The sequence below is a fragment of the Coregonus lavaretus genome, assembly GCF_964263955.1.
Source record: "Coregonus lavaretus genome assembly, chromosome: 22".
Classification (NCBI taxonomy): domain Eukaryota; kingdom Metazoa; phylum Chordata; class Actinopteri; order Salmoniformes; family Salmonidae; genus Coregonus; species Coregonus lavaretus.
This window is the reverse complement of record NC_140009.1, coordinates 2878778-2902522: the sequence shown is the minus strand read 5'-3', so window position 1 is coordinate 2902522 and position 23745 is coordinate 2878778. Positions and strand designations below refer to the sequence as shown.

Genomic DNA, 23745 nt, shown 5'->3' with positions numbered 1-23745 from the left:
CTGGATGTGTTTTGATGGTGTGTGTCGTGTGTATTTGCTGCAGATGGAGATTTGTGGCCTCATCTCAAGAGTTCACAACCATTTACAGAGTGAGACAACTGCTCTCGCGAGATCCAAGGGGCTCATGCAATGGGTCTTAAGAAATTGTTTCATGGATCTCGCGTGAATACGCCACTGACGGCAGTGATATTGAGGCAGGGGCAGGGGGCGGGGGTGAGAGGTACCCGTGAGATGTTTGGAGAATTTTTATAAAATTATTTATTTAAATAAAAATGGCCGCCGTAGAGAGCGGAGAGGAGAGACTGTAAGTGTGAATTACATGTATTCACCATTTCAATGTCGAGTTAGATGAATGTTCAAGTCGTTTAAAATGTATCGCTGTATTTAGCTAAAGTAATGCGTTGTATTTCTGTTATGAACTGGTCAGCAGGCAAGCTTACTGAAAGAGGCGTTCTGAATACGTCACCAAATTATACATAAAGAAGTATTTCCCCTACTTTAGCGGATCATGGATGAGCAAGGAAATTAGCTGTCGTGTGTGTGTGTGTGTGTATGTGTGTGTGTGTGTGTGTGTCATTTTCTGACCTCTGAAAACAGAGCCTGTAGATTTGTAAATACATTTACTCTCAAAAAAAGATATCCAGTTGTGTTTGCGCTCTATTTGTCCACATCCTCCACCCTCATAACCAATTTGGCTTGTTGGCTAAATAGCTGGATAGGATGTAGCGTCAGCTGGTTATATATGTGGCCAGCTGGTTATATATGTGGCCAGCTGGTTATATATGTGGCCATTTGGTCATTTTGCGACGGAGTAACCTCATATCGTTATGCGTTGTTATGATGGAGCTTTTATTTATTTTCTTTGCAGAGCTAATGGGTTGCTGGTTATGACGACTGTTATCATCTAGCTAAATGCTAGAGCTAGCTGACATGAGTTGGCCCATTTTCTAGAATAACTAATAATGTTATGAAGCGATCAAATAATTGCTTTAATTGCATGAAGGACTGAGTATGATGTGGCAGTGGTACAAAAGTACATTGATGTACCGTAAAAATAATGCCCTGTATTTCTCCTACACTGGCATCTGGTGTGGAGATATCCTACATAGGACAATTTATCCAAAAATAGATCGTAAATATTATGTGTGTGCATTACAATTAGTCCGTTAGGATGAAGTGAATAGCATGTCGTGACGTAGTTGCTGCTGTAGGCTACATCTAATGGTACCGTTGTGTAGATCATGATAATGATAAGCTTTGAGATGCTTGTGTGTATGTGGACCCATGTGCAGTTCAAAAATATTTCAACCATTCACATCTCTTGCCTAGTGGCTTCTCTGGCTGGCTGCGTCATTCGAAATGTCTGCTATAGGGATGGTGCTTATTTCCACAGTGAGTAGAAAATGGTTCAGTCCAGTCCAAGCGGACTGAAGGTTTTGTCCTTAAATGCTTTTGCCAAACTTCCAGTAATGCCATATAGTTTTCACTATGTGAAGAAACAGCACAACAAAATATTTTTTCCCCAAAATGTGTTTTTATGACCTTTGTGAATTAATGTAGGTTGGGAGCAAACTGAGGTTTGTAACTTGTCTGTGACTTTGACATTTTGTTTAAAACATGTTGTACCCTTATCGGCCGAAGATAGAGTTGCAAAGTTCCTGGAACTTTCAATAAATTCCCTGGTTTTCCAAAAGTCTTGGTTGGAGGATCCCGGATTTCCTGCTTGTTCCCTCCTGATTCCGGGAATCCTCCAACTGGTATTTTGGGAAAACCAGGGAATTTATTGAAAGTTACAGGATTTTTTTTTTTGCAACCCCAGCTAAGGATAGCCATTCTCCATATTCTCTGGTCTGATGAGCTGAGACTGTGCCTCTGCTCTGCCTCTCGCCCCCTCATGACTAACGTTGTCTTCCACAGCGGTGAGGAGAAGAGTGAGGACGCCAACCAGAATCAGAGCTCCAACGACAAGGACCCTGAGACACACAGCAAGCCCAAGAAGGTGAGGCGGGAGCGGAGGGATGTGGAGAAGGAGAGGCTGAAGTCTTCATCCACCACCACCATGTCCTCCCCTCCTCGTCCTCCAGCCCAGCAGCCCTGTGTGGACCAGGACCAGCCCCAGCTGGCCGAGGCTGAGGCGGGGCCCTCTGAGCCCGCGGTCGTTGCAGCCGGTGACGCCTCGGGTTTCTCCGAGTCCCCTGCTTCGCCCAAACAGAGGAGGTCCATCATCAGAGACCGCGGTCCGCTCTACGACGACCCCTCTCTGCCCCAGGGCTGGACACGTAAACTCAAACAACGCAAGTCTGGGCGTTCCGCCGGAAAGTTTGACGTCTACTTGATGAAGTGAGTAGGCTATGAGAGAGAGCCATATCAAGTATTTTCTCTCAAAAGCATATCTGAAATGATGTCGTGATATGATCGTATTAAATATGACACAGAGATATGATACAGCCTGATCTCCTCTAGGTGTGATATGAAATCCTTCGCTGGAAGTAGCTAACGAACTCGTGTCTGATTCGTCCCTCATTGATATTGTTATGTGACTGAACCGCATAGAAAGTGATTCACAGGACTGGTTTGACGTTGATGGAAATACTTCAAAGATGGATACAATGTAAAAAAAAAAAAAATCTGAATCATGTTTTTTTATTTTTATATACAGAGCCTTCAGAAAGTATTCAGACCCCTTGACTTTTCCCACATTTTGTTTCGTTATGCCTCATTATAAAATGGACAAAATAAAATAAAAATCCTTAGTAATCTACACACAATACCCCATAATGACAAAGGGAAAACTGGTTTTTAGAAAGTTTAGCAAATATATTACAAATAAAAAACAGAAATACCTTATTTACATAAGAATTCAGACCCTTTGCTATGAGACTCTAAATTGAGCTCAGGTGCATCCTGTTTTCACTGATCATCCTTGATATGTTTGTACAACTTGATTGGAGTCCACCTGTGGTAAATTCAATTGATTAGACATGATTATGGAAAGGCACACACCTGTCTATATAAAGTCCCACAGTTGACAGTGCATGTCAAAGCAAAAACCAAGCCATGAGGTCGAAGGAATTGTTCGTAGAGCTCCGAGACAGGATTGAATCGCGGCACAGATCTGGGGAAGGGTACCAAAACATTTCTGAAGCATTGAAGATCCCCAAGAACACAGTGGCCTCCATCATTCTTAAATGGAAGAAGTTTGGAACCACCGAGACTCTTCCTAGAGCTGGCCGCCCGGCCAAACTGAGCAATCAGGGGAGAAGGGCCTTGGTCAGGGAGGTGACCAAGAACCCAATGGTCACTCTGACAGAGCTCCAGAGTTCCTCTGTGGAGATGGGAGAACCTTCCAGAATCAAAATCAAATCAAATGCAAATTTTATTTGTCACATACGTGTTTAGCAGATGTTATTGCGGGTGTAGCGAAATGCTTGTGCTTCTAGCTCCGACAGTGCAGTAATATCTAACAAGTAAGATCTAACAATTTCACAACATATACCCAATACACACAAATCTAGTAAGGAATGGAATTTAAGAATATATACATATATGGACAAGCAATGACAGAGAGGTATGGACTAAGATACAGTAGAATATTATAGAATAGAATACAGTATATACAGTGAGGGAAAAAAGTATTTGATCCCCTGCTGATTTTGTACATTTGCCCACTGACAAAGAAATTATCAGTCTATAATTTTAATGGTAGGTTTATTTGAACAGTGAGAGACAGAATAACAACAAAAAAATCCAGAAAACGCATGTCAAAAATGTTATAAATTGATTTGCATTTTAATTAGGGAAATAAGTATTTGACCCCCTCTCAATCAGAAAGATTTCTGGCTCCCAGGTGTCTTTTATAAAGGTAACGAGCTAAGATTAGGAACACACTCTTAAAGGGAGTGCTCCTAATCTCATCTTGTTACCTGTATAAAAGACACCTGTCCACAGAAGCAATCAATCAATCAGATTCCAAACTCTCCACCATGGCCAAGACCAAAGAGCTCTCCAAGGATGTCAGGGACAAGATTGTAGACCTACACAAGGCTGGAATGGGCTACAAGACCATCGCCAAGCAGCTTGGTGAGAAGGTGACAACAGTTGGTGCGATTATTCGCAAATGGAAGAAACACAAAATAACTGTAAATCTCCCTCAGCCTGGGGCTCCATGCAAGATCTCACCTCGTGGAGTTGCAATGATAATGGTGAGGAATCAGCCCAGAACTACACGGGAGGATCTTGTCAATGATCTCAAGGCAGCTGGGACCATAGTCACCAAGAAAACAATTGGTAACACACTACGCCGTGAAGGACTGAAATCCTGCAGCGCCCGCAAGGTCCCCCTGCTCAAGAAAGCACATATACAGGCCCGTCTGAAGTTTGCCAATGAACATCTGAATGATTCAGAGGAGAACTGGGTGAAAGTGTTGTGGTCAGATGAGACCAAAATCGAGCTCTTTGGCAGGAGGAGGAATGCTGCCTATGACCCCAAGAACAACATCCCCACCGTCAAACATGCAGGTGGAAATATTATTCATTGGGGGTGTTTTTCTGCTAAGGGGACAGGACAACTTCACTGCATCAAAGGGATGATGGACAGGGCCATGTACCGTCAAATCTTGGGTGAGAACCTCCTTCCCTCAGCCAGGGCATTGAAAATGGGTCGTGGATGGGTATTCCAGCATGACACTGACCCAAAACACACGGTCAAGGCAACAAAGGAGTGGCTTAAGAAGAAGCACATTAAGGTCCTGGAGTGGCCTAGCCAGTCTCCAGACCTTAATCCCATAGAAAATCTGTGGAGGGAGCTGAAGGTTCGAGTTGCCAAACGTCAGCCTCGAAACCTTAATGACTTGGAGAAGATCTGCAAAGAGGAGTGGGACAAAATCCCTCCTGAGATGTGTGCAAACCTGGTGGCCAACTACAAGAAACGTCTGACCTCTGTGATTGCCAACAAGGGTTTTGCCACCAAGTACTAAGTCATGTTTTGCAGAGGGGTCAAATACTTATTTCCCTCATTAAAATGCAAATCAATTTATAAAAAAATTTACATGCGTTTTTCTGGATTTTGTTGTTGTTATTCTGTCTCTCACTATTCAAATAAACCTACCATTAGAATTATAGACTGATCATGTCGGGTGGTTGATGTCCATTATGATATTTTTGGCCTTCCTGTGACATCGGGTGCTGTAGGTGTCTTGGAGGGCGGGTAGTTTGCCCCCGGTAATGCGTTCGGAAGACCGCACCACCTTCTGGAGAGCCCTCCAAAAGGACAACCATCTCTGCAGCACTCCACCAATCAGGCCTTTATGGTAGAGTGACCAGATGGAAGCCACTCCTCAGTAAAAGGCACATGACAGCCCGCTTGGAGTTTGCCAAAAGGCATATAAAGACTCTCAGACCATGAGAAACAAGATTCTCTGGTCTGATGAAACCAAGATTGAACTCTGGCCTGAATGCCAAGCGTCACGTCTGGAGGAAACTTGGCACCATCCCTACGGTGAAGCATGGTAGTGGCAGCATCATGCTGTGGGGATGTTTTTCAGCATCAGGGACTGGGAGACTAGTCAGGATCGAGGTAAAGATGAACAGCGCAAAGTACAGAGAGATCCTTGATGTAAACCTGCTCCAGAGCGCTCAGGACCTTAGACTGGGGCGAAGGTTCACCTTCCAACAGGACAACGACCCTAAGCACACAGCCAAGACAACGCAGGAGTGGCTTCGGGACAAGTCTCTGAATGTCCTTGAGTGGCCCAGCCAGAGCCCGGACTTGAACCCGATCTAACATCTCTGGGGAGAACTGAAAATAGCTGTGCAGCAACGCTCCCCATCCAACCTGACAGAGCTTGAGAGGATCTGCAGAGAAGAATGGGAGAAACTCCCCAAATACAGGTGTGCCAAGCTTGTAACGTCATACCCTAGAAGACTCCAGGCTGTAATCGCTGCCAAAGGTGCTTTGACAAAGTACTAAGTAAAGGGTCTTAATACTTATGTAAATGTGATATTACAGTATTTAATTTATTTGTTTATAAATTAGCAAATAATTGCTTTGTCATTATGGGGTATTGTGTGTAGCTTGATGAGGGGGAAAAAAAACAATTTTCATCAATTTTAGAATGAGGCTGTAACGTAACAACATTTTGAAAAAGTGAAGGGGTCTGAATACTTTCCGAAGGAACTGTTTATATATTTATCTGAATCTGGAGATATTTGATACGTTTCTATTGGTGCTCGTACCTGCCCACCTGGTATTTCACCACACTTACTTTTACAGAAAGGACGTTTACAGATCTGTTTACAGAAAGGAAGTTTATAGATCCGTTTACAGAAAGGACTTTTGGTGATCCGTTTACAGATGAGTTTAAAGAAAGTATGTTTACAGACCCCTTTACAGACCCCTTTACAGGTGGTCCTCTGTAGCTCAGCTGGTAGAGCACGGCGCCTGTAACTCCAAGGTAGTGGGTTCGATCCCCGGGACCACCCATACACAAAAAAAATGTATGCACGCATGACTGTAAGTCGCTTTGGATAAAAGCGTCTGCTAAATGGCATATTATTATTATTATTATTACAGTTAGGACTTTTACAGATCTGTTTACAGTTAGGATGTTTACAGATCTGTTTACAGAAATGACATTTACATTTACATCATTTAGCAGACGCTCTCTCTCATCATCCAGAGCGACTTACAAATTGGTGCATTCAACTTTTTTTGGGGGGTGTGGGGGAAGAGTTTACAGACATGTTTACAGTTAGGACATTTAAAGAAAGGACATTTACGGATTCGTTTACCGTCAGGACATTTACAGATCTGTTTACAGTTACGATATTTACAGATCAGTTTACAGTTAGGACATTTACAGATCTGTTTACAGTTACGACATTTACAGATCCGTTTACAGTTAGGACATTTACAGATCTGTTTACAGTTAGGACATTTACAGATCTGTTTACAGTTAGGACATTTACCAATCCGTTTACAGTTAGGATGTTTACAAACCCGTTTACAGTTAGGACATTCGGTGTGATCTGTATTTCAGCCCCGAGGGGAAAGCCTTCCGTTCCAAGGTGGAGCTGATCACCTTCTTCCAGAAGGTTGGGGACACCGCCACCGACCCCAACGACTTCGACTTCACCGTGACGGGGCGTGGCAGTCCCTCCCGCCGCGAGAAGAGACCCCCAAAGAAACCCAATGTGGTGAAGCCGTCAGGGAGGGGCCGGGGTCGGCCGAAGGGGAGTGGGAAGGTCTTGGAGGGCGTGGCAATGAAGCGTGTGGTGGAGGAGAGTCCTGGGAGGCTCTTGGTCAAGATGCCTTTCGGAGCATCCAAGGCATCCGAAGCGGCGGGGCAGCCGTCAGCACCGGTCGTAGTCGCCAAGATGCGCCCAGGACGGAAAAGGAAGGCGGAGACACCACCGCAGACTGCTCCGAAAAAGCGGGGGCGTAAGCCAGGGTTTGTGTCAGCGGCAGTTGGGGCGGCGGGTTCCAGTACTTCCCCCTACGCAGTGGCCGCTATCCTCGCCGCAGAAGCCAAGAAGAAAGCTCAGAAGGAGTCTTCCACTAAGCCGGTGCAGCAGACCGCTCTGCCCATCAAGAAACGCAAGACCAGAGAAACTGTTGAGGAGTCGAAAGACATTCCAGCTATAGCCACGCCAGAGCTGGGGACAGGTGGTGGTGGGACGGGGACAGGGACAGGGACAGGGAGTGCTGTGGTGGTGGCAGCAGCAGAGAGGACAGACCAGGGACAGAAGGATCAGGGACAGAAGCTGCCAAAGAGTCCAGGGAGGAAGCACAAGTATAGTCCCCTTACTGCCGGGGTGACTGGAGAGGACAGTGGTGGGGCCAGTGTTGGGTCTAACAGCGGGGCCAGCAGAGGTGGCAGCAGCAGTAGCATCACTACCCCAAAGAGCCACAGCCACAAGAGAAAAGAGCGTACGCCTCACCACCGCCTCCACCACCACCACCACCACACACACTCCTCTGTAGGGGAGGATCCTCCTCCTCCTCCCTCCCAGCGGCCCCCTCACCACCACTTCCCCGGCCTGACTATGGGCCTGGTCTCCCATACAGCCAGGGCCTCGGTGGGGCCAGGGGCCCTCCGGCAGAATGAGCCCCAGGACCTGAGCACCTCCAGGGGGCCCTGCCGGACCAGCACCACCACAGCCAGAGGAGAGAGAGAGGAGGTCAGGCAGGTCAGACAGGACAGGTGTCCAAAGCCTCCGGCCACTGCAGTGGTGGGAACTGGTGACACCAGGGCCAACAAGCATCAAGTGGACGAGGCAGCGGGGACTGTGGAAGGGAGGGATTTGAGAGACATTGTGCTCTGCTCAGTCGTACCCAGACCCAGCCGGGAGGAGACAGTCTCAGTCGTACCCAGGCCCAGCCGGGAGGAGACAGTCTCAGCTGTACCCAGGCCCAGCCGGGAGGAGACAGTCTCAGCTGTACCCAGACCTAGCCGGGAGGAGACAGTCTCAGCTGTACCCAGACCCAGCCGGGAGGAGACAGTCTCAGCTGTACCCAGGCCCAGCCGGGAGGAGACAGTCTCAGCTGTACCCAGGCCCAGCCGGGAGGAGACAGTCTCAGCTGTACCCAGACCCAGCCGGGAGGAGACAGTCTCAGCTGTACCCAGGCCCAGCCGGGAGGAGACAGTCTCAGCTGTACCCAGACCCAGCCGGGAGGAGACAGTCTCAGTCGTCCCCAGGCCCAGCCGGGAGGAGACAGTCTCAGCCGTCCCCAGGCCCAGCCGGGAGGAGACAGTCTCAGCCGTACCCAGACCTAGCCGGGAGGAGACATTCTCAGCCGTCCCCAGACCCAGCCGAGAGGAGACAGTCTCAGCCGTACCCAGACCTAGCCGGGAGGAGACAGTCTCAGCCGTACCCAGACCCAGCCGAGAGGAGACAGTCTCAGCCGTACCCAGACCCAGCCGAGAGGAGACAGTCTCAGCCGTACCCAGACCCAGCCGGGAGGAGACAGTCTCAGCCGTACCCAGACCCAGCCGGGAGGAGACAGTCTCAGCCGTACCCAGACCTAGCCGAGAGGAGACAGTGGAGTCTCGGACGCCGGCCACTGAAAGGGTTAGTTGACTGCGTTGCAGGACCCATGTCTGTTAGGAGAGAGGAACCGTGTAGTGGAGCAGTGGGTTTTATAAGAAAACACAAGGCAGCTGTTGGTTGATGTTCTTTCTGTGGGTTGGGCTGTTTATCTGTTTATTGACAAACAAATAGTGCAGCTTAAAGGACAACCCACAACAGATTGCTTCCTGATACATTTTCTTTTATTTATTATTTGGTCATTGTTTTGCTCTTTTTGTTTCTGCTTTAAACCTGTTAGTCATCCACTGCGACCCATGATCCTTTGCTCAAAGCTTACAGGACGCGGAGGACCTACACTTCCTGTTACATCATCAGCCGGAAACTATGGAATCCATGGTTTAAGATACCGTTATGAAAATTGGACTGGAAAAAGGGGTTTGGATTTGCCTAAAGCCAGGCCTCATGTCCTGTCGGGCCCTTAGAAGTGGGCTCGCCAGTGTTGTTGTGCAGTACTGTACTGTGTGGATAAAACGCATCACAATACACATATGCCATGCAAGCTGCCACTGCTTCTGTTGTAGCGTATTCTTTTTTTTACCGCAGTACGCTCAGGGTTAGTCCCAAATGGCAACATTTCCCCATTTAATGCACTTCTTTATAGGGCCCCTGGTCAAACATAGTGCACTATATAGGGAATAGGGGTGGCATTTTGGATGCAAGCCTCTGTTTCCAGCTCTACAGACCAGGCCTATTCATTTAGGTGACACGTGTTTCCCTCCAACCTATATAATGTCGGCCCGTGTGTCCCAAATGGTACCCTATTCCCTATGTAGTGCACTACTTCGACCAGAGACCTTATGAGCCCCTGTCAAAAGTAGTGCACTACGTAGGGAATAGGGTTCCATTTGAAACGAAACACTCTTGATGCTGACAGATAACTTCCTATCTGATGGTTGAGGTGATGAACCCCCCCCCCCCCTTGGATACACCAATGACGTGTGGTTGATGAATGTTTGGCTACTGAAAACAGGTGTAATTTCATTTAAACGCATTAGAATTCTACTGATGCCTTTCCTCTCGCCGTTTACGTATATAACGGATGCTGACTGTAGTCCCACACAGAAGCAAATAATAGGATACCAATCATTTAAAACTGTATTTTATTTTTTTTACTAGTAATGCAAATTAGATAGTAAATGGAAATTTGACCCAGTTTCTCCTAAATTGAACTGTTTCCCCACAGTCAGAAAGGAAGTTAAAAGCACAACTGGACCCAGGAATTATGATAGCGAATGCTCCATAGATTCGTCACCTGTATTTTGTCAATACCTAAAGTATCATACGTTTTTTTAATACTGAAATTACATCCCAAAGACATTATAAATAACCAAACCCACTGGAGTAAGTTATTTTGTTCTCTGTTGTGTGTAAAAAAAATAAAAAAATCTGTCAATAATTAAACGTAAACAGCACAGTGGGTCAATTTCCGCAACAACTAAGAGCGTTGAAGCGCGAGGCTCAACTTCTCCACTGTTTTTGGTCCCGTGGCTACCACGCTGTACACGGCGTGAATCGAACGTGCAGATACTGTGTGAGAGCGAAGTGTTGCATCTCGCTCATCTCAATATCTCCGGTACTGCTCGCGGCAACATCATTTAGCCGAGTCTACCTTTTTAATGTATTCAAATGCTCTAAACGTTTATTTAAAAATAGAAGATTTTATTATTTTGACCGGGAATATTTCCGTCTCCAGTTTTGACGTAGGGCCTATGGATGTCAACACAGGACTCCTTTCTGCGTGCAACTGGACTAGACTCTTTACTCACGGCTTGTGAAACTTGCTGCGTTAGACTAGTTGGTTTCCTTTAGTTTAAACTCACAGGTAGGAAGTCAAAAGATGTGGCACAAAAAAAACGAACAAAAAACTAAATGTAACGCATGCTAGAGGTTTTAGGCGGTTTTTGGAAGCTAGAACTTGCTCCATGGTCACCTCATGTGTTGCCGGTGTTTTTAGATGAGAAATCATGTGAACAGTTGCATCGTAGTCGGTCAGATTTAAAAACGTATGGTTGGAATTCAATCAAATCTGCAGTGAGCAGAAATCGGCATCCCTGCGCAGACAATAGTCTACAATGTGTTGTGTTGATAACAAGCAAAAATTTAATCTGTTTTTTTTTCACCCCATTTTAACAATGTCTCGCTAATTACATTAGTTAAAACATGCATTTTTCTTCTGGCTCAATAACAAATGTTTGAATGAATTTTACCCTACACTCACTCACTCACTCACTCACTCACTCACTCACTCACGCAGAAGCAATTCCATAAATGTACTGTAATGACCCTGACTAGAAAAACATTGTTTCTAATCTGTACTCAGTCTTGAATCTGAAAAAACGTATTCTTGCATGTCAGAACTCCGGAGATCTATTTGTTAGTGACTTCTTACAGTGTAACATACTATGATAGTATAGATTATTATTACTTTAATGCGCCAATATGTTAAACCTTGGAATTATCTGTAATGGACATGTTGATGACAGTATGAGGATGTTGTGCAGATCTGTTACAGTAAACAGTAGTACTCCGTTTTGGCACAACACCAGAAGACACATTTTTTTCTATCTGCACTAGAATTTTCGCCTTCTGTAGATCGGATATAAGAACTGTGAAAGTTGAAACCCCTGTCTCCACCTTGCATTGAGAATGTCCTATATCTACCAGAGATTCAGACCCCTGTCTCCACCTTGTATTGACAATATGTCCTATATCTGCCAGAGGAGGCTTTGTCCTCCTCAATAAAATGCAAAGTGGTTTGGATGTGGCTCATATCTCTCCTCCTCTTGCTTACCCTCTTCCCTTGCCTTAGTGACTAGGGAGGGGCAAAATGGACAATACAAGCTATCTAGCTCACAAAGGGCTGTGTAATATCTTCAAATTCACAACAGTGCGGGGAGAAAGAACTGTTAAAGTCTAGTGTATCTAAAAACCTGACATGATCACACCGTCTGCATCGTTGCAGTTGTGAGTATCTTGGAAGTTTTGGTACAAGTTGACTGAGTGAACCCCCAGTGACTCCAAGCACCACTGGCTCCCCCCCCCCCCCCCCCCCTTCTCTCTTTCTCCCCCCCCCCCCCCACCCCCTTTCTCTCTTTCTCCCCCACCTCTCTCTTCCCCCTCTCTCTTTTTCTCTCTCTCTCTCCCTCTCTGCAGATCATCACAGGAAGCTCTCACTCTACACAAATGCCCTCTCCACCCTACTGAGCCAAGCTGAGCTGTACTGAGCTGTCTCGGATATTGTTATTTCCAGCACAGTTCCAGCAACTATGGTGGATGCGTAACTAGGGCAGTGCAGTGCGGTGCGGTGCGGCTTGGCTCAGCTCGGCTCAGTCGTGTGAAAGGGGTTCAACAGTCCCAGGGTCTGACTCAGTCTTCAGTAATATGTCTCTCCTGGTCCAGAAACCTGGAGTTGGAGGCTAGAGGAGGAGGTGGATCAGTCCGTTACACCAGTTTGAAGGCAAAATCGGCACTTTTCATTTGCCATTTAATGAAGCAGAAATTGGAAATAGTAAATATCAAAAGGAGGATGAAAAACTAATTGGTTACTTGCTTTCGGGAAGTATTCGGACCCCTTGACTTTTACCACATTTTGTTACGTTACAGCCTTATTCTAAAATTGATTAAATTGTTTTTTTTCCTCATCAATCTACACACAATACCCCATAATGACAATGCAAAAACAGTCTTCTAGAAATTTCTGCAATGTAATTTTTTTTTTGAAATATGACCATTGTAAATGTATTCAGACCCTTTACTCAGTACTTTGTTGAAGCATCTTTGGTAGTGATTATTTCTTGGGTGTGACGCTACAAGGTTGGCACACCTGTATTTGGGGAGTTTCTCCCATTCTTCTCTGTAGACCAGATTTCCTCCAGACGTGACGCTTGGCATTCAGGCCAAAGAGTTCAATCTTGGTTTGATCAGACCAGAGAATCTTTTTTCTCATGGTCTGAGAATCCTTTAGGTGCCTTTTGGCAAACTCCAAGCGGGCTGTAATGTGCCTTTTACTGAGGAGTGGCTTCCGTCTGGCCACTCTACCATAAAGGCCTGATTGGTGGAGTGCTGTAGAGATGGTTGTCCTTCTGGAAGGTTCTCCCATCTCCACAGAGGAACTCTGGAGCTCTGTCAGAGTGACCATCGGGTTCTTGGTCACCTCCCTGACCAAGGCCCTTCTCCCCCGATTGCTCAGTTTGGCCGGGCGGCCAGCTCTAGGAAGAGTCTTGGGGGTTCCAAACGTCTTCCATTTAAGAATGATGGAGGCCACTGTGTTCTTGGGGAACTTCAATGCTGCAGAAATTTTTTGTTACCCTTCCGCAGATCTGTGCCTCGACACAATCCTGTCTCGGAGCTCTACGGACAATTCCTTCGACGTCATAGCTTGGTTTTTGCCTTGACATGCACTGTCAAGTGTGGGACCTTATATAGACAGGTGTGTGCCTTTCCAAATCATGTCCAATCAATTGAATTTACCACAGGTGGACTCCAATCAAGTTGTAGAAACATCTCAAGGATGATCAATGGAATCAAGATGCACCTGAGCTCAATTTCGAGTCTCATAGCAAAGGGTCTGAATACTTATGTAAATAAGGTATTTCTGTTGATAAAAACCTGTTTTCACTTTGTCATTATGGGGTATTGTGTGTAAATATTTAATCAATTTTAGAATAAGGCTGTAACGTAACAAAAATGTGGGAAAGGTCAAGGGGTCTGAATACTTTCCAAATGCACTGTATGTCCTGAAATTCTGTCACTGTGATCAGTGTGGACTTGAAGGACAGCATCGAAGCTCTACTGTATGTCTCCATTACCTGGTTCACACCGTAGGACTGTACTGACCCGGACTCTGCTGGCTCTGGAACCAGGGCAACCCGGTACAGGTAGGCATGACTTGGCTCGGTTTGGCCCTGCAGTAGAATCAGGTTCAAGTGAACAACACCGCCAGTCTGGCTAACTGAGCTGCAATCGAAGGGCCAGTGCCTTGCTTTGCGGATTTACATTACATACACTGTATTATGTAACAGATGTGGCCTTTGATTAAAACAATGATATTAATATTCCAGTAAAATTCAAACTATGGTCTAAGGAAATAAGTGGGTGGGCAATTCACTAGCCTGGTCCCAGATCTGTTTGTGCTGTCTTGCCAACGTAATGACCCTAGGAATGGGCAAGACAGCACAAACGGATCTGGGACCAGGTTACAATGTCACAACGAGGATCTTGCATTCCTTAAGTGAGAGGTTAAGGTTAATAACAGGTTAATATAACAGGTTATAACGTGAATAACACATTAATACCAGGTGGTTATTACACTTCAATCAGATTGTGTCTGTTTGGACTCAACCCTCATTCAGTATGTAACCTGTAGATGATTGTGATGTTTGCCTGTGTCTTAAGTAATAAGTCCGTAATTTTTCTATTGGATTTGATTTAAAGAAATATTCAGTGATGTAGAATGTAATTTCATGGACACTTCTAGAGGTGTTTGATGTGTTAGCATGTGGTTAAGAAGAACTAAAGAACTATTCATTTTTTTTATTTATGGAAATAAATTAATGTGTTTCTTTCGGTGAGGGAGAGTTGTCAGTATACTTTTCTAGAGATATGTATTTGTTATTGTCCCTGCTTCAGATATTATATTGAACTATTTCAGACAAGGTAGCTTTGACAATGCTCTTTCGCCAAATCACTGCTTTTTAAAAAGCAATAGTACATCAAGCCAACAGTGAATTTACATTTTACGTCATTATTCAATTCGCTTTTAATTTCTCCACATTGATGTATAGGATTAAGCTAACCTATCCAGAGTTATTTATTCAATACCAATTCAGGTCAAAATAAATATAATAGTCAACTTTGATACAAATTCAAAAATCCACTGTTGGAGAAGTTAACTGTCTATTTAACATAGTCTTGTGCCTTGAAGTACTAGAATTTATACTGCGGTCAAATATATTTGTTTTTTTTAATTCTGTATTTGCCTCTTGTTACTATTCTGTGCTTGGAGTGTATAATAGATACAAAAAGTATTTTCTCAGTTTGATGATAATTTGCCTGCTTTCATTTTTCATTTAAACAAAATGTATTTAGAGGAACCGAGGACTATAACGGGCAATAACGAATATGTCATAAGACCTTGTGACAATTTTAAGATTATTTTTAATTTTTTTAGTTTCTTGTTTTAGCACTTTGGAAAATTGTTGTTGTTGGTTAACATTATTATTACTATTATTATTATTATTAATCTTAAATAATTGGTCATCATTAGCCTGCCTTATTCCTTCCAACCACGATTTTTTATGAGATAATATTTCAATCATGGCCAGTGTAATGAAATAAACAAATTTAAGGTCTGCACTTTATGAAGTTTGTTGCCTGACAGGACACTCATCACCCTTTTTCTATCTATTTTTTTTTTTTTACCTTTGTCTGAATTAGTCATTTTTATTTTGATATTTTATTTTTATTTCGTAATGCAAAGGGATGGGTAGTCCTAAATGTTAGCAAAACTATTTTAATGAAACAATCACACGTTCATGGTGTCAAGGGATATACTGTATTATTGTTATTGCCATATCCAGGCCATGTCTCTGCTTTCCTGAAAACTGAAAAGCATAGTCTGTGTGTGAACTTTTACAGTAATGTATCCGTTTGTTTGATTTTAGCCTATGTAACAAACATACTAGTAAACAACATATACCTACGTCGTCTTGTGTGTAAACATTCTTTTTTCATTCATTCATTCATTCATTTGGGTGACATTCATTTGGGCGACCCCCAAGAATCACTTTATATCCCCCGGAGTGTGTAATTCATATCCAAACCCCGACTGGAGCCAATACCACGTTCTGTGTTTCCATACAGGAAACGGAAACACTTATGTGTGATGTCATCGTCCGTGTATAATCATTATATCCATGTGGGCACGGATCACTCGTAGGTGTCAAATGTGTTGGGTATCTCCAAGAGTCAATGGGCTGTGTGTCCCAATTATCTCACCTTCCTCCCAAAAAAAGTGTGCACCTTGTTCACTTCCCTTCACTGATTTGAAGAGAAATGACTGGTATAAGAAATATGGTGGAAACTCCCTCTGGCTAGCCCATACCTCCACCAATCCAACGCTTTTAGATCTGTGGGAAGTTGTCAACGAGTGAACACTTCAGGAGGAAGGAGTTATTATTGGAGTGGCCCCCAATGTGTAATTTGTAACCTGACTTGAGGCAGGCTACTTTTCTGTCACAGCAACTGTATGGTTACTGCCAGGGTTTTCTGTCTGAGCTGAACCCCCTGAACCAGTCTCTCTCTCTCTCTCTCTATCTCTATCTCTATCTCTATCTCTATCTCTATCTCTATCTCTATCTCTCTCTCTCTCTCTCTCTCTCTCTCTCTCTCTCTCTCTCTCTCTCTCTCTCTCTCTCTCTCTCTCTCTCTCTCTCTCTCTCTCTCTCTCTCTCTCTCTCTCTCTCTCTCTCTCTCTCTCTCTCTCTCTCTCTCTCTCTCTCTCTCTCTCTCTCTCTCTCTCTCTCTCTCTCTCTCTCTCTCTCTCTCTCTCTCTCTCTCTCTCTCTCTCTCTCTCTCCCTGAACTAAAGGTGAAAGGACGTTGATCAAATTACACAAACACACACACAGTTGCGGTGGGGGGGGTCTGTTTGAATTTAGAAAATGCTCCGTTATTCAAAATACTTGTTTTGCTCCATGAAGTAATCCAACAATGTGTCCGCCGCCATCTTGTCTATTTCAAGTCTTCTCTCATTGATTTGAGACAGGTGGGTCCACCCCAAAGTTCCGCATGTCATGATGACAGACACCTGTCTCGATCAATGAGAGAAGACTTGAAGTAGGCAAGATGGCGGCGGATTGATGGATTACCTCATGGAGGATAAAAAATGATTTATTTTAATAATGGAGCATTTTCTAAATTAAAACGGACCCCCTGCAACTGGACAATGAGATTTATGAGACTCCTGTTTCCACAAATTGAGGATTAAGACAGTATCGCTAAGGTGCTACACCAAACAGTACCTAACCTGTAACTCCCAGTATAATGAAAAACACATTTTTTGTTTAAATTACATTATCTGGTGTTACAATCTGTTGCTTATGTTGGCCCCTATGTGAGAAGAGGCCCTCAGCTAGCTCTTGATTTGTCTCAGTTCCATTACATTACACATAAAGGTCATTGGACGAAGGCGTCTTCTGTAGAGGGGGGGGGGGGGTTTTGTTAAGAGCCGCGACGCCCGGTCTGAACATTAACACGTATCGCTTGCGGTATAGTTTTGGAAGCATAAGGACCTTATCTTTCATATCTGCAATAAATAAAAATAAAAATAAATAAAAAAAGGTTCAATTGATACACACCTTTACATTACACATAAAAGTCATTGGACGAAGGCGTCTTCTGTAGAGGGGGGGAGTTTTGTTAAGAGCCGCGACGCTCGGTCTGAACATTAGGGTTCCCACATTGGACGTATTTTTATGTTATAGCTCTTGTTTACGAAAACAGGGATTGGGGTGGGGTTACAGCCTGGGTAGGATTAGACTGTGTGAGGGTGTGACAGGAAGATAAAAATACTCATGTTAGCTAACCCCTTTTTTTTTTTTTTTTATCAATTGTTGGGCTAGAATTTCTCCTGTTGTAATATTTCAATAACACTGTTTTCTGACCTTATTCTGAAAAGATGAATAAGGTCGAGCAACCTGTCGCTTCCAAGTGGAACAACGTCTACTTTATTTTTTTCCCGATAGAAATAACACCATTCTCTATGACTGTAATTTACAAATTGATACGAGCTATTGATAAGAGTTAGCTAACTGAGTAAGTAGTTTTAATAAGGGGATTCTAAATATAAATGACAATTATTTTAGATCAATTTTACCTTATGACCGCTGGACACGTGAAAAAAAGTCACATGGCAGCAAACTGAAGCGTATCAACATATCAACTTTTCCACAGGGAAGTTTATGAAATGCTGGCCTTGTAACTTGCAATGATGACATTTGGAGACCCAAGGTATATTATTCTGTAGCCATGCGCAAATGGCAGTATAGCGCCAAACCTACTGAGTTGATTTATGATTTCTATAACGTTTTAATTATATGCCCAGACTTTTCACTGTATTTAATTAAGACATGTGTATCGTTTTGTATATTAGCAACGACCTCAGTCACATCCTGGGTAGGATTAGACCGTGTGAGTGTGACAGGAAGATACGAATATAAAAATACTCATGTTAGCTAACCCTTTTTTTTTTTTTTTTATCTCAATTGTTTGGCTGGAATTTCTCCTGTTGTCATATTTCAATAACACTGTTTTCTGATCATCTTTTTTCAAACAAAGTAAAAATTCTAATATACAAGTCTGACTGCCTCTTTTTAATGCAGTGTGTCTGTGTTTAATAGCTTGTCATCTGTCATTTCAAGGTTCTACGTTCAGGTCTCAAATGGACTCCAGGGTGAACTCCTGCTCACTACTGCCACCGAGAGGACTTTAAATGCTACTACATGTAATTGAACTTATTAAATAAGACTTTTTCTGAAATGTTGATAATTTGCCCAAAATCTTTGTCCATGAAAGTACAACTTTTTTTGGGGTTATCAATACTGATTAGTTTTAGGTCTGCATAGGCGAGGTCATGAAAAAATACATTTTTTTGAATCATGTTGTGCTTTTTGGCCCAAAAAACAGGCGGGATGAGTCTGAATCAGAATGATATATCCTATAATAAAATGTAATCAATAGACACAATTCAATATTAAGACAATTGTGTCATCTCCACAAGGACTTATCACATGTGACTTTTACTATAATGGGAAGTTGATCAGGTGTCCGGTCATCAGTGCTGAAACAGAAGCTGCATCTGCTGACGACTTAGAGCAGGGGTGTCAAACGTCGGATCAGGCCCGCAAACGGGTTTAATCCGGCCCGCGAGATGATAAAAAAAAAAAAAAAAAAAAAAAAAAATATCATAATAATCATTTTGTAAAGTATAAAAATGCACTGCAATTTTTCAATAAAATAAACTGCTGTTCCAATTGCGTCCACTGGATGGCGCAATAGCAATTGTGTTAAGCAAGCAAACTGTTTATACCGGGGCAGAGCAAGTAGGTCAAGCACGTGCAGCCAATGAGCTACTTTGTTTTGCCCGCAATATTTATTACGGCTTCTACTTTTAACATTATGTGCTTTGGCACCCTCATTGCCCCAATATGTCTCTGTCAAAAAAGAGAAAAGTGGACGCAGAGTGCAGAGTGTTCCAAGAAAAATTGTCATCCTATTTATTCACGGAATTGAATGGGAAAGCTGTATGTTTGGTGTGTTCAGAGCATGTTGCAGTGCTGAAAGAATATAACCTTCGTCGCCACTATGTGAGTCTTCATGCCGACAAATATGACAACTTTCAAGGACAGCGGAGATGAGAGAAGGTGAATGAACTGTTGGCGGGTCTGAAGAAACAGCAGTCTGTGTTTACTCACAGCCGAGACATCAGTGACACTGCAGTGAAAGCTAGCTACCTCATTGCTAATGAAATCGCAGTGGCTTCAAAACCATTTAGTGAGGGTGAATTTGTAAAAACATGCATGATGAAGGCAGCGGAGATTGTGTGCCCTGAAAAGCGGCAGGCTTTTGAAAATATCAGCCTGACAAGAAACACAGTTGCAGACAGGATTTCCGATCTTTCAGTGGATTTGGACAGCCAGTTGAAGCAAAAAGTAAAGTCATTTATTGCGTTTTCGGTTGCAATTGATGAAAGCACGGACATTACAGATGTTGCACAACTGGCCATTTTCATCCGCGGAGTTGATGACACATTGACCGTCACCGAGGAGTTCGTGGAGTTGGTGCCGATGACAGATACAACGACAGCAGCTGATATTTTTACCGCACTCGTCGGCGCGCTGGACAGGGTCGGAGTGGACTGGTCCTGCGCTGTCAGCCTGGCTACAGATGGTGCGCCCTCAATGATCGGGAAAAAAGCAGGCGTTGTGACAAAGTTCAGAGAGAAAGTGCAATCTGCAAATGGAGGACGTGATTTTTTGACTTTTCACTGTATTTTGCACCAGGAGGCTTTGTGTTGCAAGTCATTAAAGATGGATAACGTCATGAAGGTGGTCATCCAAACTGTGAATTTCATCCGATCCAGAAGCCTGAATCACCGTCAGTTTGACAGCCTTCTCAGAGAGAAAGACCACATCTATGGCCTGCCATACCACACTGAGGTAAGATGGTTAAGCCGAGGTGCTGTGCTGAGGCGTTTCTTTGATTTACGAGAAGAAATTGAACAGTTCATGGAAGAAAAGGGCAAACCAGTGTTAGAATTTCATTCCGCAGAATGGATGCAGGACCTTGCATTTATGGTGGATGTTACAGAGCACCTGAATAACTTGAACAAACAGCTGCAAGGGCGCAACAAAGTTGTCACGCAGTATTATATATGACAGCATACGTTCTTTCAAGTTGAAGCTGTCATTGTGGGAGACGCAACTTGCCGGTGGTGATGCAGCTCACTTCCCCTGTCTGAAAAATGTGTGCGCGACCCAACATGTGGCAGACATGAAGCGGTTCAAAGATAAAATAACGGGACTGTTACGGGAGTTTGAGCAACGCTTTCAGATTTATGTTATATGTTTATATGTTTTTATGTTGATGTGCTATTGTTTTTAATTGATTTTATTTTATTTGTATATTTAACCTATTCTTGACTCTGTGGTTCTTGCACTTGTTTGGGGAACAGGATTTCATTATTTTTATCTACATTTCTGCCTGAGAAATGACACCCTGATATAGTTCTGTGATCTGTGATATACTTCTGTGAATCACTGAGGCATTGTGTGTTTGTGTGTTCTTTGTCCTCAGAACTTTCAAATAACTTGAGGTGTTTTATGATTAATAGTGATGTTGTGCTTTTGGACACTGTCCTCAGGCTCCAGCTTTATGTTTATATGTTTTTATGTTGATGTGCTATTGTTTTTAATTGATTTTATTTGTATATTTAACCTATTCTTGACTCTGTGGTTCTTGCACTTGTTTGGGGAACAGGATTTCATTATTTTTATCTACATTTCTGCCTGAGAAATTACACCCTGATATAGTTCTGTGATCTGTGAAACAGTTCTGTTAATCACTGAGGCATTGTGTGTTTGTGTGTTCTTTTTCTTTAGAATTTTCAAATAAACTTGACGTGTTTTATGATTAATAGTGATGTTGTGCTTGTACTATTTTGGACACACTGTCCTCAGGCTCCAGCTTTATGTTGTATGTTGATCGTATTAAAACAAAGAAAACAATCTGAAGTTGTTGTTTTTAAGTTATATATACCATGATTTTTCCGGTCCGGCCCACTTGGGAATAGATTTTCCTCCATGTGGCCCCTGAGCTAAAATGAGTTTGACACCCCTGACTTAGAGGGACCTGATCAGTGATCGTAGATCAGCAATGCTAACCTGAGACACTTCCGACCCGAGTTAAGCAACAGAATTCCCTTTTCATGCACTGTTCTCTCTACGCGGGAATTCCGACCTTTAACTTAAACTTGAGAATAGCTATTCACCCACTATTCGTTTTGAGTGGCGATCAAATAAATTAAGGGGAAAGCAAAGGGGATACCTAGTCAGTTGCACAACTGAATGCGTTCAACCGAAATGTGTCTTCTGCATTTAACCTCTGAATCAGAGAGGTGCTGGGGGCTGCCTTAATCGACGTCCATGTCATCGGCGGAGGTGTGTCTATTGATACGCCCTATTCTGACCTGGACTTAATTCCCTCACCTTAACGCAGAATGAAACATTTACATTACATTTTAGTCATTTAGCAGACACTCTTATCCAGAGCGACTTACAGTTAGTGAATACATATTTTTTTTTTATACTGGCCCCCCGTGGGAATCAAACCCACAACCCTGGCGTTGCAAACGCCATGCTCTATCAACTGAGCTACATCCCTGCCGGCCATTCCCTCCCCTACCCTGGACGACGCTGGGCCAGTTGTGCGCCGCCCATGAGTCTCCCGGTCGCGGCCGGCTGCGACAGAGCCTGGATTCGAACCAGGATCTCTAGTGGCACAGTTAGCACTGCGATGCAGTGCCTTAGACCACTGCGCCACTCAGGAGTGAATAAGGTCGAGCAACCTATCGGTTCCAAGTGGAACAACATCTACTTTTATTTTTTCAGATTGAAATAACATCATTCTCTATGACTGTAATTTACAAATTGATACGAGCTATTGATAAGAGTTAGCTAACTGAGTAAGTCGTTTTAATAAGGGGATTGTAACTATAAATGACAATTATTTTAGATCAATTTTACCTTATGACCGCTGGACACGTGAAAAAAAGTCACATGGCAGCAAACTGAAGCGTATCAACTTTTCCACAGGGAAGTTTATGAAATGCTGGCCTTGTAACTTGCAATGATGACATTTGGAGACCCAAGGTATATTATTCTGTAGCCATGCGCAAATGACAGTATAGCGCGCCAAACCTACTGAGTTGATTTATGATTTCTAGAATGTTTGAATTATATGCCCAGACTTTTCACTGTATTTTGTTAAAAATGTGTATTGTTTTAAATATTAGCCACGATCGGTAGCAACCATCAGTGATACCCACATAAATGTATAACTGTCACTTTAGTGTTAGTTTCCTTACATTTTGCATCATTCCGTTACATAGTTAGTTTACTTTTCTTTCCTATGTCACGTTTGTGTAGGTGTTCCTGAGGATCGCTAGCAATAGTGGATCATATTAGGCTAACGTACAGTACCGGTCAAAAGTTTGGACACACCTTCTCATTCCAGGATTTTTCTTTATTTTTACTACTTTCTACATTGTAGAATAATAGTGAAGACATCAAAACTATGAAATAACACATATGGAATGATGTAGTAACCAAAAAAGTGTTAAACAAATCAAAATATATTTTATATTTGAGATTCTTCAAATAGCCACCCTTTGCCTTGATGACAGCTTTGCACACTCTTGGCATTCTCTCAACCAGCGTCGTGACAGCGTCTCTTCAACCTCAGGAGGCTGAAGAAATTTGGACTGTCACCTAAAACCCTCAAAAACTTTTACAGATGCACAATTGAGAGCATCCTGTCGGGCTGTATCACCGCCTTGTACGGCAACTGCACCGCCCACAACCGCAGGGCTCTCCAGAGGGTGGTGCGGTCTGCCCAACGCATCACCGGGGGCACACTACCTGCCCTCCAGGACACCTACAGCACCCGATGTCACAGGAAGGCCAAAAAGATCATCAAGGACATCAACCACCCGAGCCACTGCCTGTTCACCCCGCTATCATCCAGAAGGCGAGGTCAGTACAGGTGCATCAAAGCTGGGACCGAGAGACTGAAAAACAGCTTCTATCTCAAGGCCATCAGACTGTTAAACAGCCATCACTAGCACAGAGAGGCTGCTGCCTACATACAGACTTGAAAATCACTGGTCACTTTAATTAGGTTTACATATCTTGCATTGCCCATCTCATATGTATATACATTTAAGTCATTTAGCAGACGCTCTTATCCAGAGCGACTTACAGTTAGTGAATACATATATATATATATTTTTTTATACTGGCCCCCCGTGGGAATCGAACCCACAACCCTGGCGTTGCAAACGCCAGCGTCTGCTAAATGACCAAAAAAATAAATAATGTGTATG

General features: G+C 43.4%; 1 protein-coding gene across 1 annotated transcript; it reads left to right on the top strand.

Moving 5' to 3' along the window:
• Nucleotides 1-230: 230 nt before the first annotated feature.
• Nucleotides 231-12103, top strand: LOC311149598 (uncharacterized protein). Its single transcript, XM_084186772.1, has 3 exons — nt 231-304; nt 1918-2340; nt 7038-12103. Exons 1-3 carry the CDS (start codon nt 273-275, stop codon nt 9076-9078), a joined length of 2496 nt encoding a protein of 831 aa, XP_084042898.1. The 5' UTR covers nt 231-272; the 3' UTR covers nt 9079-12103.
• Nucleotides 12104-23745: the final 11642 nt, after the last annotated feature.